This window comes from Argentina anserina, chromosome 3, assembly GCF_933775445.1.
Source record: "Argentina anserina chromosome 3, drPotAnse1.1, whole genome shotgun sequence".
NCBI lineage: Eukaryota > Viridiplantae > Streptophyta > Magnoliopsida > Rosales > Rosaceae > Argentina > Argentina anserina.
The window spans coordinates 4,458,835-4,473,153 of NC_065874.1; the positions used below are offsets into that span (position 1 = coordinate 4,458,835).

The window sequence follows — 14,319 nt, forward strand, 5'->3', positions numbered from 1 at the left end:
TTTCTAGCTCTTGGAGTCGGGGGAGACCTGATTAAGAAGTAAGCGGAACGTAATAGGAGGCAGCTGATCAAAGAACAAGTTAATGCGATTAATTAGTATCATGATCGAGTTTGACATTACTGGTACCGGTTGACGAGATATGTATCTAGCTAGCTTAGTTTTTGCAGTACAACCCGAGAAAACTTGACAAGATGATTGTGCTGTTTGAATTAAGTGATGTGCACACACACTTCTTGTTTATGGAGGGCCATGCTAGTAGTTGTTAGTGGAAAAATTTCAATAATCGTATAATTTATCAATAGAACTTCAGTCTCACCCGAAACAGATTGATGGTAAGTACGTGGATCGGAAACCCTAGATGATAATGCCGGGTTATATTACAAGCTAGGGACAAACGATTGATGACCTTATACGTGTAAGGCGAAAGACTAATTAACATGATAGATCGATTTAATTAAGGTGTAAATCGATAAATTAAGAAGATTATGTACAAAGATAATCAAGAGATTGAAATATGAATGCTGGAGAAACTACAATATGGACTATGTTATTAATATCTAGCTGACCGAGAAGTATTTTTGAATCCACCTTTGTGTATTATAGATTATCGAAAAACTATTTTATCTATATATACTACATATACACTATATATACAAAAAAATAATTTTAGAGTGAAGGTCTAATTTCGGCACACTTTTTCGGTCAAATGTTTTTCACCATAAGCGATTCAATATTTAGGTATACTATTCAAGATCATTTTTACAAAATTTCATCCAATTTAACAATAGTTTGAGCTTTCAAAATTGAGATTTACACGAATAGTTCAACGTGAACTGCTTTAATTCGTTAATTGATTTAATCTAATTTCAATACCTTAACGATATCCGAATTTGATAAAATTTTGTAGAGATGATCTTGAATGACATACCTAAATATTGAATTAGTTATAATGACAAAATTTGATCGAAAAGTGAGCTAAAATTTGAATTTCGCTTTGTAATTTTAGAGTGAATGTTCACTCTGAATAGAAACGGTATATATAAATGGACTATATATGTATATAAACATTCACATGGTCCTTATAGTATTAGTGCAAAAGTTAAAAAGTGCATGTTAAATTGAGTAAATGGACCACATATATGTAATGCTAAATCGCTTGTGCATAGCGAGAGAGACAATTCAAGTTTCTCAAGTCTAATAATAGCCAAGGATTGGGTGTTCTAACTAGCTAAGATCTATATGAGAATAATGTGATACCAAAGAGGGATTGTTCTGTCTTGTGTGGAAACATGTTAGCAAACTAACTAGCGAAGCTAAATTAAAGCTTACCCCAAAAACAAAATGTCAATTCATTGGGGTCTTGGTGAACATTAGCTACCAAAAGCAAATATAAGCATGCATGTATGGAATTTAAAAGTCAAAGAAAGCCAATTTTCGTCATCATCATTAAGAATCTTTCTTTCTTTCGAACTCAAAACCAATTTCATCTCTCCATGTGTATTCCAAAAAAGAATACCTATAACTTGTGAATATATCAACCTCAAAACCTCAATTTTCTCCTACATACAATACATGCTAATCTATCCTTTTTTTGAATCATTTGTTCTGCTATAACTTCTGAATTTAGTTAACACCCTATAACATTGATGAACTCGATCGTACTCTATCTTAGTAAACGGATAAGTTGATAAGTACAAACCCAATCTCAATGGCAATGGAAAATCCAGCTGTGGATCAAGAAAAATATGCCTTTGATCTCCATCCACTACTTCTACCACCATGAGATTTAGAAGACTGACGATTTCCGGATTTCACCAAATTTTGGGAAGAAGCATCAACACATGTATATGATTATACTAACATGCATTGCTCCACGGAAATGTAGGGGCTCGATCGATAAGTTCTTCTTTGGTCCCCGGGGTCCTCTTTTAAGTTAATGGATTGAGAGCTGGCCAATCACTTTGTGGTGGGGAACATATTCTGCATCATTTTCGAATCGAGCAACGTTTAGATGCTACTATAGCTACGAACAAACTCTCTTAATCACACATACATACCTGCATACAGCATACGTTTACATCATAGTGGTTAATTCATGAAAGTTAACACTCCCAATGCCTATCTTACACATTGCATTCTTTTACATCAAACTCTGATTTAATGCTCACTGATATCGAATGAGAAAAGGGGTTATAAAGATGTATATATACTGCTAGACCTGTTTGGCATAAGTTTCATGAAATTAGCCCTTTCGCAAAGACTAATGTGTATGTTGTAGATGTTCCAAATGATTTGGTAGGTGAGCTAGATAATTAGCTAATATGAATTTATCGGGCGTTCTAGTCAACGTGGACCATAGTTGAAAGGCTACAATCATCACAATGAGGTCTGATGGTCCATCATCTTCCTAAATTCCACTTTGAATATCTTTAGATTCTCCTTTGACGTAGATGATGAATTGATTATGATAATATATATTGGCTACTAAATGATTATGGACGAAACAGAGCCACTTCTGTATATAGCTAGCCAAAAACTTCAGGCTGATCTAACATGCGGCATATATATCTGGTTAGGGGCGACCGGTTCTATTAAATATTACGAATCAATGTCATATTCAGTCGGCCAAAATTTATAATCATTATCAGCATTTCATGTGCTATTATTAATCCTGATTAAATGATGATTCTATAAATGCGTTTTACGTGTTTCATCTGCATGTTGCGATATATATATGGGGATCCATGTTGAGCCCAAATAGAGTTGAAGAATATATAATATATTAGTACATACAGGTAATGAAAGTAGTGTTGGTTCAGTTGGTAAACTATCCAATTTATTTTACTTCGTGTCCAAGGTTCGGATCCATGTGGTAGGCTGTCTAGGCTTGAGCCCAGACAGAGTTGAAGAATATATAATATATTAGTACATACAGGTAATGAAAGTAGTGTTGGTTCAGTTGGTAAACTACCCAATTTATTTTACTCCGTGACCAAGGTTCGAATCATCTTTCTAGTATTTCTCATCTACTTAGTTTTTTTATCTAAACCCTACATAATATATAATATGTTAGTACATACATGTAATGAGAATAGTGTTGGTTCAGTTGGTAAACTACCCAATTCATTTTCCTCTGTGTCCAAGGTTCGAATCCTCTTTCTAGTATTTCTCATATGCTTAGTTTTTGTTATCTAAACCCTACATATATTTTTCTCTAAATGCTTAAGGTATGATATTTTTTTCTTTCTTTCTCTGGTACATATATTTTGAAATAATATTTTGCTAAATTTTTACTTTTCAATTATATGAATTATGAAAATGTCTTCTCATATATATCATTGCAATAACAAAAGCATTTTCATTTGACAAGTAGAACAAATATATATGTATCAAGAAATTACAAAAAAAAATATAATTTTAATTAGCCTATATACATGTTTCGGATCCTGGATCCGCCACTGATATATCACCGTATATATTAGACAATTATTGAAGTGTACATACTACAAACAAATAATGAAATGAAATTTCATGTGTATAGAACTATAGATATCTGATGGAGTGAAAGTCTGATTAGTCTCCAGTTAGTGGGGTTATGTTTAGACTTATGCATATGTCATGCATTTTACGACTAGCTACGTACAGTAATACACTAATACGTAGTACGTTTCATTGACAGTTGAATTGTGTCTTCGATCTTCATTCGGTTATCAACTTATCATCCTTAATAATTGCAATGAGTTAGAATCATGTCAAAACCTTTCTGATTAATAACCAGTATGCAAACACCAGTAATTTTAGCCGGAAGATTGCTGAAGATTAATAAAGCTTTACAAAATAATTTCCTTTCTGTGTTAAGTGCTCAGGAATACAGATTTTCAGGTTATCAATCCTTTAGGTGTCGGTAATTTAGGTATGTTACCTAAATTAGGCATACTGCTGGGAAAGTTCAAGAACCCTAAGCCTACTTTTCAAGGAGGGATATTATATATGCAGTTTAGGACCCCATATGATATGAGCATATTGATGGAGAAATGTCAAGTATATATAGCAATCTCATCATGACTCATGAGCCATCATTTTACTTGAATCAAGGACCACCCTAATTAGCCCAAAATTTTTGGCCATTGCCCGTGGCCTCCCAACCATCACAAGAACCAACTTCTATCTTCTTTAATTTGCTTTCTGGGTTTTCCTTCATTTCCTTTTTCAGCTCTATAAGACAAATCAATATGACCAATATATATCGTCCATGAAACATGCATGTGTGGTTGCAAAAAGTTCATCTTTGTTATATCAAGGTCACATGCATGATCGTTCAGTATGATATCATTGATTGGTATAAATACTGGCAATTCAATTTCTCTTCTTAATTATATCTAATTAAGTTCACATGCAGCACCAACTGTTTATTAGCAGCATGACCTTTATTCAAACGAGCAACGAGCGAGTGAGTATAAAAGGACAACGTTCTGGATCAAGACTTGTACTTCTCGACGATAACTGGCTCTGATACTGTATATATGTTCTTCAGTTCTTGTATTTCTGTATATTAATAAATTTCTTTCAATTAAATTAATGATCAATCACTGATAATTTACAGCAAATGGTGTCCTCCCCCAGAATATATCTTCATATATATAATGATTGGATTATGAGATGCATGTTCGTAAATCGTAACTCGATCATAATAAATTTACCCTTTACAAGTATATATACCTACAACAAATTAGGATTTTCTTTAGTTATTGCTCTACTGCTATTCTGCTAATTTCTTCATAACCTTCATCACCCAGTACTCATCCACATTTTTCTTGTGTGAGAAGGAAAGAAAGAAACCAAGAAAGATAAAAAGGTACATTACATAATTTACATTGTCACTGTCATGCAGCCTCCCCAGAAACAGGGAGGTCCAATGGGAACATTACTAATTCCCCTAACAGATTAGCAATTTCTAAGAGTGGTAGGGTTTCTGCATAATGAGAATGACTCAATACCCCCAAAATACGCACGTGGATCACGTGCCATATTAGTTCTACAGTTCTACTGCTAAATCACACCTTCCCCAGGTGGCCTGGGCTGCTTCAAACCTAGCTAGCATAATTTATTCTGATGGAGATATTAGACTCCTTAATTCAATGATAATGACTGATTAAATATATACTCACCACTTCAATATTATATGCAGCTACAAAAAATTAATCAGGGAGATATTACTATGATTTTTTTCATTTGTCTCTACACACAAATGTTGTCCCTTCACCCCTTCAAGTCTGTTGGAATTGACAACCAGTCATGTCTTTCCTGAATTAAAACAAGACCAACATCTCATATGCAACGTTGGTCATCTGGGGGGACTCGAATGTTTAGCACTGAGATCTCATGGAGCCAGCATATCCCCGCATTAATTATAACTTAATACGATGGAAGATTAATCATGCATTCTGATTAACTCAAAAAACCAGCAATAAGTTTTGACATCGGTCGGTTATTAGTAAAACCCTTTTCAGGGTAGTCATGATCAATCCAGAAACATCAAGAAGCTACATATGCAGAGCCACAAGTTGAAAGGAATAGTCGGTGACATGAAAACCGTGTTGTGCTAGCTACAAAGTACAAACGGGTCAAAAGCAAATTGGAAAAGAGAGATAGAGTTGGGATATATATATATATATCATTCACGTATATATGGCACCAATCCATTTCATACTTTTATGGCTCTGAATGAGTTTGCATATAACAACAACCTCAGTAGTCAAGCTTTCTTAGCCTCTTCCTATCATGAAGGTGACAAAGATTGAAGGGAGCTGATACAATGGATGAGTTTACAATAAAGAGCCGAGTGTTATATTTTTGTTTGAGGGATTTTGCAGTGCCATCATCTCTAAGACAGATTCCTACTGGTCCACGTGGCGTCCACATATTGAACTTCACCCAGATCATCCTCAGGTCCCATTGCTCACACTTTGAAATGAAATGAAAATACAGAAACCAAAACCAATATTGTTTTTGCTTAAACCCAAATGAAGTCTCATGTACGTCTCCCTTGCGCATGAATCTTCATGAGTTTTGGCCACACTTGTTGTACAACTACTACTCCACATGGATTTCAATAATGGATCTCCCACCACCCCAACTTTGCTCAACCAGAAATGCACCATTAATTACCATCTTCGATCAGTTTGTTGCTCTCTTCCAGTACTACTGAAGAACTTATTGTCTGCAGCTGCATTACAGAAATTAAGCTGCATGTCTGCCACTCTTTGTGCTCTCCCACCTTGTTCTTTCCGTGTCCATTCCCCCCTTGTTTCTAACCTTTCTTGCTTCGACAAGATAGAAAGTCTCCTTTCCTCTTTTATACTACTTTCCCATCGGTAACCACCCACTTAGTCCTGCATAATTAAGCTTCCAGCATATTCTTTTCGAAGTCACAAGCTTGAAACGAAAAAGGTACAGTAGATCAAGGACTCCTAAACCTTCTGCTCACCAAAGCCAGTTGGTATACTATTAATACCCCCTTCTTAGTACACAAAACCAACCAAGGAAAAAAAAAAATAACATCCCTTTACTGTACGTAGTTCTTCTGAAAATCAATCTTGAAACACAAAGATGTCAGTTTCCTGCACAAAAAACTTCTTCAGAAGGTTTTGTATTGATGAATACCAAATAGATAGTATTGCTCATAGCAGCTTCTTCTCTAGTGATCTTCTACCATCTCTTGGAGCCAGAATCAACCAATCTACTAGGCTCCGGAAATACATTATATCGCCTTATAATCCTCGCTATAGGTGATCATCAATTCCACAACACTTCGCTACTTCTACACAATGTTACTAATTCAGTGATGACCATTGCCTTAACTTCCCCTTCGTTTGCAGGGCTTGGGAGATGTTACTTATTGTTCTCGTCATTTACTCTGCCTGGATTTGCCCGTTTGAGTTTGCTTTCTTGACTTACAAACAGGATGCTCTTTTTATCATCGACAACATTGTCAACGGTTTCTTTGCCATTGACATCTTCCTCACTTTCTTTGTGGCATATCTCGACAACCAGTCGTATCTTCTTGTTGACAATCCCAAGAAAATTGCAATGAGGTGCGTAAGCCTTGAAGCCTTTATGGTAACTTCATCTTGCTGATACAGCAAATGATATTACTCTAAAAGGAAAGACTCAACTTTTTTGCATACATAACATACTGCAGGTATTTATCAACCTGGTTTATTTTCGATGTGTGTTCCACTGCCCCATTCCAGCCTATTAGCCTCATGTTCACACAACATGGCAGCGAACTTGGCTTTAAAGTACTGAATATGCTCCGGCTCTGGCGCCTCAGACGAGTGAGCTCCCTGTTCGCAAGGTGGATATTAGTACTCCCTGAAGTCCTGAACAGTGTCTTTGTTCTTCAATTTTTTCTACTGTTGGAAGTTTCAGAATACGGAATACTTACTAGCCACTTTGCTTTCCCTTCAGACTTGAGAAGGACATTCGATTCAATTACTTCTGGATTCGGTGCACAAAGCTCATTTCTGTAAGCACCTAAAAATCCACATACCCTGTATCTTCTATTTTCTTAAAGACAGCATCTATGAATCTCACTATATATGTTGTCGTCAAATATCAGGTCACCCTTTTTGCAGTGCATTGTGCTGGATGCTTTTACTATCTGATAGCAGACAGATATCCCAATTCAAAACATACATGGATCGGCGCAGTGTACCCAAATTTCAAAGAGGATAGTCTTTGGAACAGATATGTCACTGCAATGTACTGGTCTATCACAACACTCACAACCACTGGCTATGGAGACTTGCATGCTGAGAACCCGAGGGAGATGCTATTCGATATTTTCTACATGCTGTTCAACTTGGGATTAACAGCTTACCTCATTGGAAATATGACAAACCTTGTGGTTCATTCGACTAGCAGAACCAGAAACTTTGTAAGTACTTGGTTCTTCTATAGCTCAAACTAAATGGACCAGAATAAAATTTCAGTCGCAATCGAAAGACACCGTCCACGGTCCACATAAGATACCTGCATAAGATTTGAAAGGCTATACCTTCCTTTATATGTTATCTTCTCTACCCCACATTTTGACAGTCCTACTTCAAATACATAATAGCCAACTCAAATATAAATTATATGAGGATATGCAGCTCTACTAGCTCTATATAATAATTCAAATTGAAGCATAAAAAGTTTCTATTTTTGTTCCTCAGAAGAAAGTATTAATGCTAGAAGCTTGCTTTTGGTGTTAATAGAGGGACACGGTGCGAGCTGCTTCAGAATTTGCAGCAAGAAATGACTTGCCACCAAAAATACAAGACCAAATGCTGTCACACATATGCCTCAAGTTCAAGACAGAAGGGTTGAAGCAGCAAGAGACCTTGAATGATCTCCCAAAAGCACTTCGTTCAAGCATTGCCCAACATCTCTTCTTCCCCATTATTCAGAGAGTTGATATCTTTCAAGGAGTTTCATATGATTTCCTTTTCCAACTGGTAAAGCATCACATACCTTTAGTTCACATTATCATTCAATTCTTTCACAAGCAGCTAAAACCATAAACTGTTTTCACAAAAGGTTTCAGAAATAGATGCCGAGTACTTTCCACCGAAAGAAGATGTCATTCTGCAAAATGAAGCCCCAACGGATCTTTACATACTGGTCTCAGGTGCAGTAGTTATGATATCCAATATTGATGGGCAAGAGCAGGTAATTAAGTCACACATATAAGCATGTCTAGTTGACTAGTTCAGTAGGATCACTAGCTCAACTTGAGGTATATTTGACTGTAAATATGCTCTACACAGATTGTAGGAAAGGCAAATTCTGGGGATACTTTGGGCGACATTGGAGTACTATGTTACAGGCCACAGCCTTACACAGTTCGAACTACTGAACTCTCCCAAATATTACGACTCCGCAGAAGTTCACTGATGACCACTATACAAACAAACAAGCAAGACGAGCAGATTATCATGAACAACATTTTTATGGTAAAATGATTATCAAAAACAAAAAAGTTTAATTACATGCAGATTACCCTTTATTTTCCGCAGACTGACAATCAGTAGTGCATTGACAGAAACTGAAAGGGGAAGATAGCTCAGGCGATGAATATCCACATACAAATCCAGGCTTAATGCTTGACAATGGTCCTGGAGGAGGAGAGAATGGAGGATGCAAAGAGGGCTCACATGAAGATGAAGCAAGGAACAATTGTATCACAGCTTTGCAGGCTAGGAAGAAGAGTGAATTAGGCAAAGCTCGAATGACAGGTGAGACTGGCCAAACTGAACTTCATGCTGCCGTTTGCCAGGGCCATACGGAAAAGTTAAAAATTGTGGTTGAAGGAGGAGCAAACGTTAACAAACCAGAACCTAGAGGATGGATGTTAAAAGGTCCAGCACAACAGCGAGGTGACAAGATCATACATGACCTCTCATTAAGTAATGAAAGTACAAGAGAAATGGATGAACATAGAATAGAATTCATTAAGCCAGGATCATCTGGGAGCGTCAGCAATTGTGAAGGGAATTTTAAACGACAGGAAGACTACCAACATATTCATTCTCACTTGAGAGAGGTCGTCACAAAGTCATACCCGTTCCCGTCTAGCCCTGCAACTGACAGAGATGAAGGAATCAGATCATACAGCAATAGAGTAATTATCCACATGCATTCTAAAAGTGAAAGTGTGCCGGGAAGGCAGCTTGCAAAGTTAATTATTCTACCTGATTCCATAGACGAGCTGCTACGAATTGCTAGTAAGCTTTCTTTTTTTTACCTTTAAAACATCATTTCCAGATAAACCTGATAAATGCAACCATGAATTACAATGTGATGACAAACTAGTGAAAAAAAAAATAGTCATAAAGAAAACAAACCTTTCACCAGGATGAGCATTGTTTTGAGTCTTTTGACCCCAGACTGGTATTGCAGGTGACAAGTTTGGAGGCATCAGACCTGAAAAAGTTGTGAATGCAGAGAATGCAGAAATAGAAGACATGAGTGTTGTAAGAGATGGTGATCATCTGTTTCTTGTTCACAACGACTGTCATAGTGTAAACTCTGATTTAACCTATTAGGGATTGTTCAAAGATGTGAGGATAACTTGTAACTCGTAGGATTTAATAAGAATTAACAGAACGTTTGATGTGACTAAACAACATTGGGGTTCTCAAAACTCAAAACCCAGTAATAATACTGAAGAAAATAAAGATCACTTACAACATTTGGCACTTTATACTATCAAATTTCAATGGATGAACCATTCTCAGCTAATTAATCAAAATGAAATACATAGTACAATTTGTCATTATATTTGCTCCACACGTATAGTGATATTTAGGAAAATACTCCTGAAGTCTTCTGATGGTAATGTGGAAGAATGTGTTGAATTCACCAGTGAATGGCACAAGAGAAACAACTAAAGCCGCCTCTGAAACCTCATCTAGCATTTACTGTTTACTCCTGCTATCATATGAACTGTTGATACATGATTTTGCTCTTAAACGATACTGTAGACTGCACAGTGTTACACCCTCTTGGTAGTTCCTTCAATCGGAAGAGGATGAGCTTCAGTGTTAAAAACATATTTATCCAAGGGAATATGTGAACTATCTCCGAACAGCAAGTACAGATACTTCAGAGTCTCTCCCAAAAAAAAGGTCTCCATCTTGTCTCTTTTATGAGGTGGAATTGTAGTTACATCATCCAAAGAACTGTATCCACCAGAATCAACCCTCGTGTATTTCTCAAATGCTTCAAAAATCTGCCAACCCCATTCTCGATATCTGCAATGTGCATATAACTGTAAGAGCGTTCAAAGAGGATATAACTTCTCTATCTCCTTCAATAGAAATAATGGATGCGATAGAAAGAAAGAAAAAAACATACTTTGGATCTTCTGTGATGCGATACAAGACAAACAATGACTCAACAGTTTCGGGACGCAAGAGATTATGTCGATCAGCTCGTTTGATGATTATGTCATTCAAATATTTTGAACTCTTGTTACCACCATCAAGATGTCCATCAGAATATTCCTGATTCAATCGGAGAAGATTTAAGGTCCCGTACAACATAGTATCAATTTGGTGCTCATACATATCTGGTGGTGGAATCACTATTCAACACATAATAACTTGTTACAAAACTAACCTGTGTATGAAAGTAAGCAATTTCTGGAGCAAGACCAGTAGATGTTACTGAATACATTTGATAGCATGTTTCAGCCAGATCTTCTGCCAGTCTCAGATTTTCCAGATCTTCAAAATTTAGTAATTCATTGACCATTGCTTTTTCCTTGGTTATGCCTTTGGTGGCACCAAGTGCTAGAGTCCCAGCCAAGAAACATACCTGAAAAAGGCAGTACAAAGTGTCAAATTATATAGAAAGGGGGAGCTTGATCGCATCCCATACAAAGGTAAACGAACATGTATACAAGGTGTCCACTTAGACAAGCTTTTACTTCTCCAATTTTATAAAACTTAGAAGGAACCACAGCATAGTCTAGTAACTTCTAGTCTATCTTATTGCCAAAGAGTGAGTAATGCATACCAGGTGATCCATTTTTGGACTAAAATCACCATCAGCGCCATAAGGTAATTCTCCTACAAAAACCAATCCATTTGGTATTGATTTCCTAACAAGGCGGTGCCTAACACCTCTCATTGCTTCCTCGTACATATCATAGAGATATGTCAAATTACTTTCTCGATTTGGTCCCTTCTGAAGCCAAACTTTCAGTAAGTACTCATAGTAGCTGTCGCCACGAGATCCCAGTCTTATATTATTTCCACTAAATTCACCAGTATTAGGGCTGCATGCAGTATGACGACAACATTAACACATATATAATATACATGTAGCCAGTTCTTTACCAAAACATAAAACAGGCAGCCCATTTCATTCTGGAACTGAGTAATAATTAAGATATCAACCGATATCTATCCAAGAAAGAAAAGAAACCAAGCCAAAATTGAGAATTCAGCTGTCCACAGAATAACAAACACACTGACCACGTACCACCCAAATACAAAAGGATAGAGTCTCTTGATGTACTTAACTGAACAGCCAAGTAATACATCCAAGAGTAGAGCCACTAGTTGAACACTGAAAGTTTCTTGAAAAGAGAGTAAGATTAACACTTCACCATTACTCAGCTAACAGAATCTCATGCCAACCCCACATGTTTTCTTTTTTAGAAAGACGGTAGGACCCAACTATATATGTTTGTTTTCACAAACCATACATGACACTGGAAAATTATGCAGGTAATCAAACAGTCATCACTCAGACAGTCGGACTAAATTGTAGATTATCTTCTTTAACCTTTATTACATGCAACGTCATTCCTCAAGACAAGAAGTAAAAAATTGAAAAAAAGTAATGGTTAGGCACATACTTTATAAATATAGGAACCAGCCCTTCCACCTTTGGTAGAGTCTTCATATGTTCTAAGACCTTCATTGCTGCTACGCTGTATTTTGGATCATTAGAAATGGAGCTGAGATAGTTGAATTCAAGCTGTAAGGTAGAAACTTCTGAAGTACTGCTAAGACCATCTGGAGCTGGATGTGCTGAAGGATCACGAAGAACAACATCACCAAAGGGAATAGCAGTTGGACTTGAAGTAAAACCAGATAGCAGACGATCGGCCAAATTCTTAGCAGTTTCTAGATAAACAGCCGGCTCAGGTCCTTTATGTGTTGAGTTTGTCCCTTGGTTCACTGAACTGAAATGATACGCACTTAACAGACCACCCAAAACACGTATTGTTGTCTCAAATAAATTAACTTGGCCTTTCTCACTAATCCTACTCGAAAGGTGCTTCTCAATCCACGAGCCTGCTTCAGAAACAACCTGATCCACCCCCATTATCATGGCAGTATCAAGAGCATCCACAACCGTCGCACCAAGACCCCCCAAACCGTCAACTCCCTGCTTGCTCAACGGCATCAACTCATCAGAACCCATCGCATACCTCTTATACCCTGACCACGCGTGAATAAAAGCCTTCCTCACACTCTCTTGCCTATCCACCCAATTTGGTCCAAGCTCAACACCAGCTCCTATCTGATCAGGCGTCAGTTGAGGAGGAATCCTCGGCGCACGTCTGAAAAGATTCCCGAATCTAATGCCACCGCTTATGTTATGCTCATATGTACCATTACCATTCACTACACCATACGAAGCGGAGCCATTGGAACTCGTATGAGTCAGCAGTAAACACACTATGCCGAATATCATTAGCAACACTAGAAACTTCCCTGTACTACAACTCGTACAATGCTGCTTTACTTTACTATTGACTAAGCCCTGATTTATCACCTGTGCATCAATATACATTAATTCAATACCACTAACACAAAAAAATTAAATTTTTATTAAAATTAAATTAAATCTTTAGGTGAATTTATTGATTCTGTTTATAATTGGAGTCTAAATCATAATGTTGACTTTATAACATGATTTAGGTTTTCAAATTCTAATCGTCCATAAGAAACCAACGCAAATATGAGCAATGAAATTAAATTGAAATGAAATCTGCAGAATTGAGATGAGAGGGAGATCTGAGAGAAGAAGAGGACCTGGAAGACGGAGCGGTGGCGGAACTTGGCGTTGTCGTAGTGGAGGTCTTTGTTGGAGTACGGTAGAGACTTCGACGACATGATCGGCGATCCGATCGCCGCCGGGGACGAGGCTAAGCCGGAGCTCCGTCTTTAGCTCACGGATTCAGATTGACGAGTAAATGATCGAAATGGTTTGGAATTCCGGTTCGGGTCGGATATCGGGTTTGGGCGCGGAGTTGGATTCGCGGGAAGGCTGTAAACAACGGAGGAGGACTGATTGGGCAATCGAGACGTTGGAGTTGAGAGAAGAAAGTTATTCTAAGCTAGTAGCTATTGAGCAATGATACGGCGTCGTATTGCATTGTTGTTTTAAGTTTTGACTTTTCTATTGGGTGGGAGTTTGACTAGTGGAGAATCACTAGTTTGCAAGTCCACGATTAAATTAGACAAGTTTGGTTTTCATATTAGAAAGCTTAAAGAGTGATGATGGTGATTGGTGACCACATCCAATAGTACATTTTTCATGTCTCTAATCTAAGAGCATTAGCATTCAACTCGAGCAAAACAGATTATGATACAGTGAAAAGTTGCCAAAACAACACAATTCATTAGTGGCATAATCAAAAGAGGGTAACATCATTAGAACCATTTTAGAACTTTTGTTGGAAATCCCTTTTGATATAGAGTTAGACTCTTCCAAAGAGTTGCTTGTTTTGGTAAGCTAAAGCTTTGGTAACTC

At 37.2% G+C, this 14,319-nt stretch overlaps 2 protein-coding genes across 2 annotated transcripts; one reads left to right on the forward strand and one right to left on the reverse strand.

Annotated features, from left to right (window-relative positions):
• The first annotated feature begins 6,264 nt into the window (after window positions 1–6,264).
• LOC126788821 (potassium channel KAT3-like) lies at window positions 6,265–10,181 on the forward strand. The gene is made up of 10 exons (XM_050514834.1): window positions 6,265–6,788; window positions 6,879–7,094; window positions 7,202–7,357; window positions 7,471–7,528; window positions 7,622–7,939; window positions 8,262–8,501; window positions 8,584–8,715; window positions 8,814–8,999; window positions 9,089–9,770; window positions 9,946–10,181. The coding sequence occupies exons 1-10, from the start codon at window positions 6,610–6,612 to the stop codon at window positions 10,089–10,091; spliced, it is 2,313 nt and encodes a 770-aa protein (XP_050370791.1). The 5' UTR covers window positions 6,265–6,609; the 3' UTR covers window positions 10,092–10,181.
• Window positions 10,182–10,207: 26 nt separating this feature from the next.
• Window positions 10,208–13,881, reverse strand: LOC126788824 (mannosyl-oligosaccharide 1,2-alpha-mannosidase MNS3). Its single transcript, XM_050514836.1, has 6 exons — window positions 13,599–13,881; window positions 12,413–13,338; window positions 11,566–11,827; window positions 11,167–11,364; window positions 10,903–11,051; window positions 10,208–10,799 (listed from the first exon to the last, which is right to left on the reverse strand). Exons 1-6 carry the CDS (start codon window positions 13,677–13,679, stop codon window positions 10,541–10,543), a joined length of 1,875 nt encoding a protein of 624 aa, XP_050370793.1. The 5' UTR covers window positions 13,680–13,881; the 3' UTR covers window positions 10,208–10,540.
• Between the last annotated feature and the right edge of the window lie 438 nt (window positions 13,882–14,319).

Bases quoted from the DNA above. Each gene is read 5' to 3' on its own strand.
- LOC126788821 (XM_050514834.1), top strand. From the start codon at position 6,610: ATGTCAGTTTCCTGCACAAAAAACTTCTTCAGAAGGTTTTGTATTGAT. The intron at 7,095-7,201 runs GTGCGTAAGCCT...AACATACTGCAG, and splicing joins CCCAAGAAAATTGCAATGAG to GTATTTATCAACCTGGTTTA. The intron at 9,771-9,945 runs GTAAGCTTTCTT...CTGGTATTGCAG, and splicing joins CGAGCTGCTACGAATTGCTA to GTGACAAGTTTGGAGGCATC.
- LOC126788824 (XM_050514836.1), bottom strand. From the start codon at position 13,679: ATGTCGTCGAAGTCTCTACCGTACTCCAACAAAGACCTCCACTACGAC. The intron at 11,828-12,412 runs GTATGTGCCTAA...TACTGCATGCAG, and splicing joins CTGGTTCCTATATTTATAAA to CCCTAATACTGGTGAATTTA. The intron at 10,800-10,902 runs GTATGTTTTTTT...TGCACATTGCAG, and splicing joins CGCATCACAGAAGATCCAAA to ATATCGAGAATGGGGTTGGC.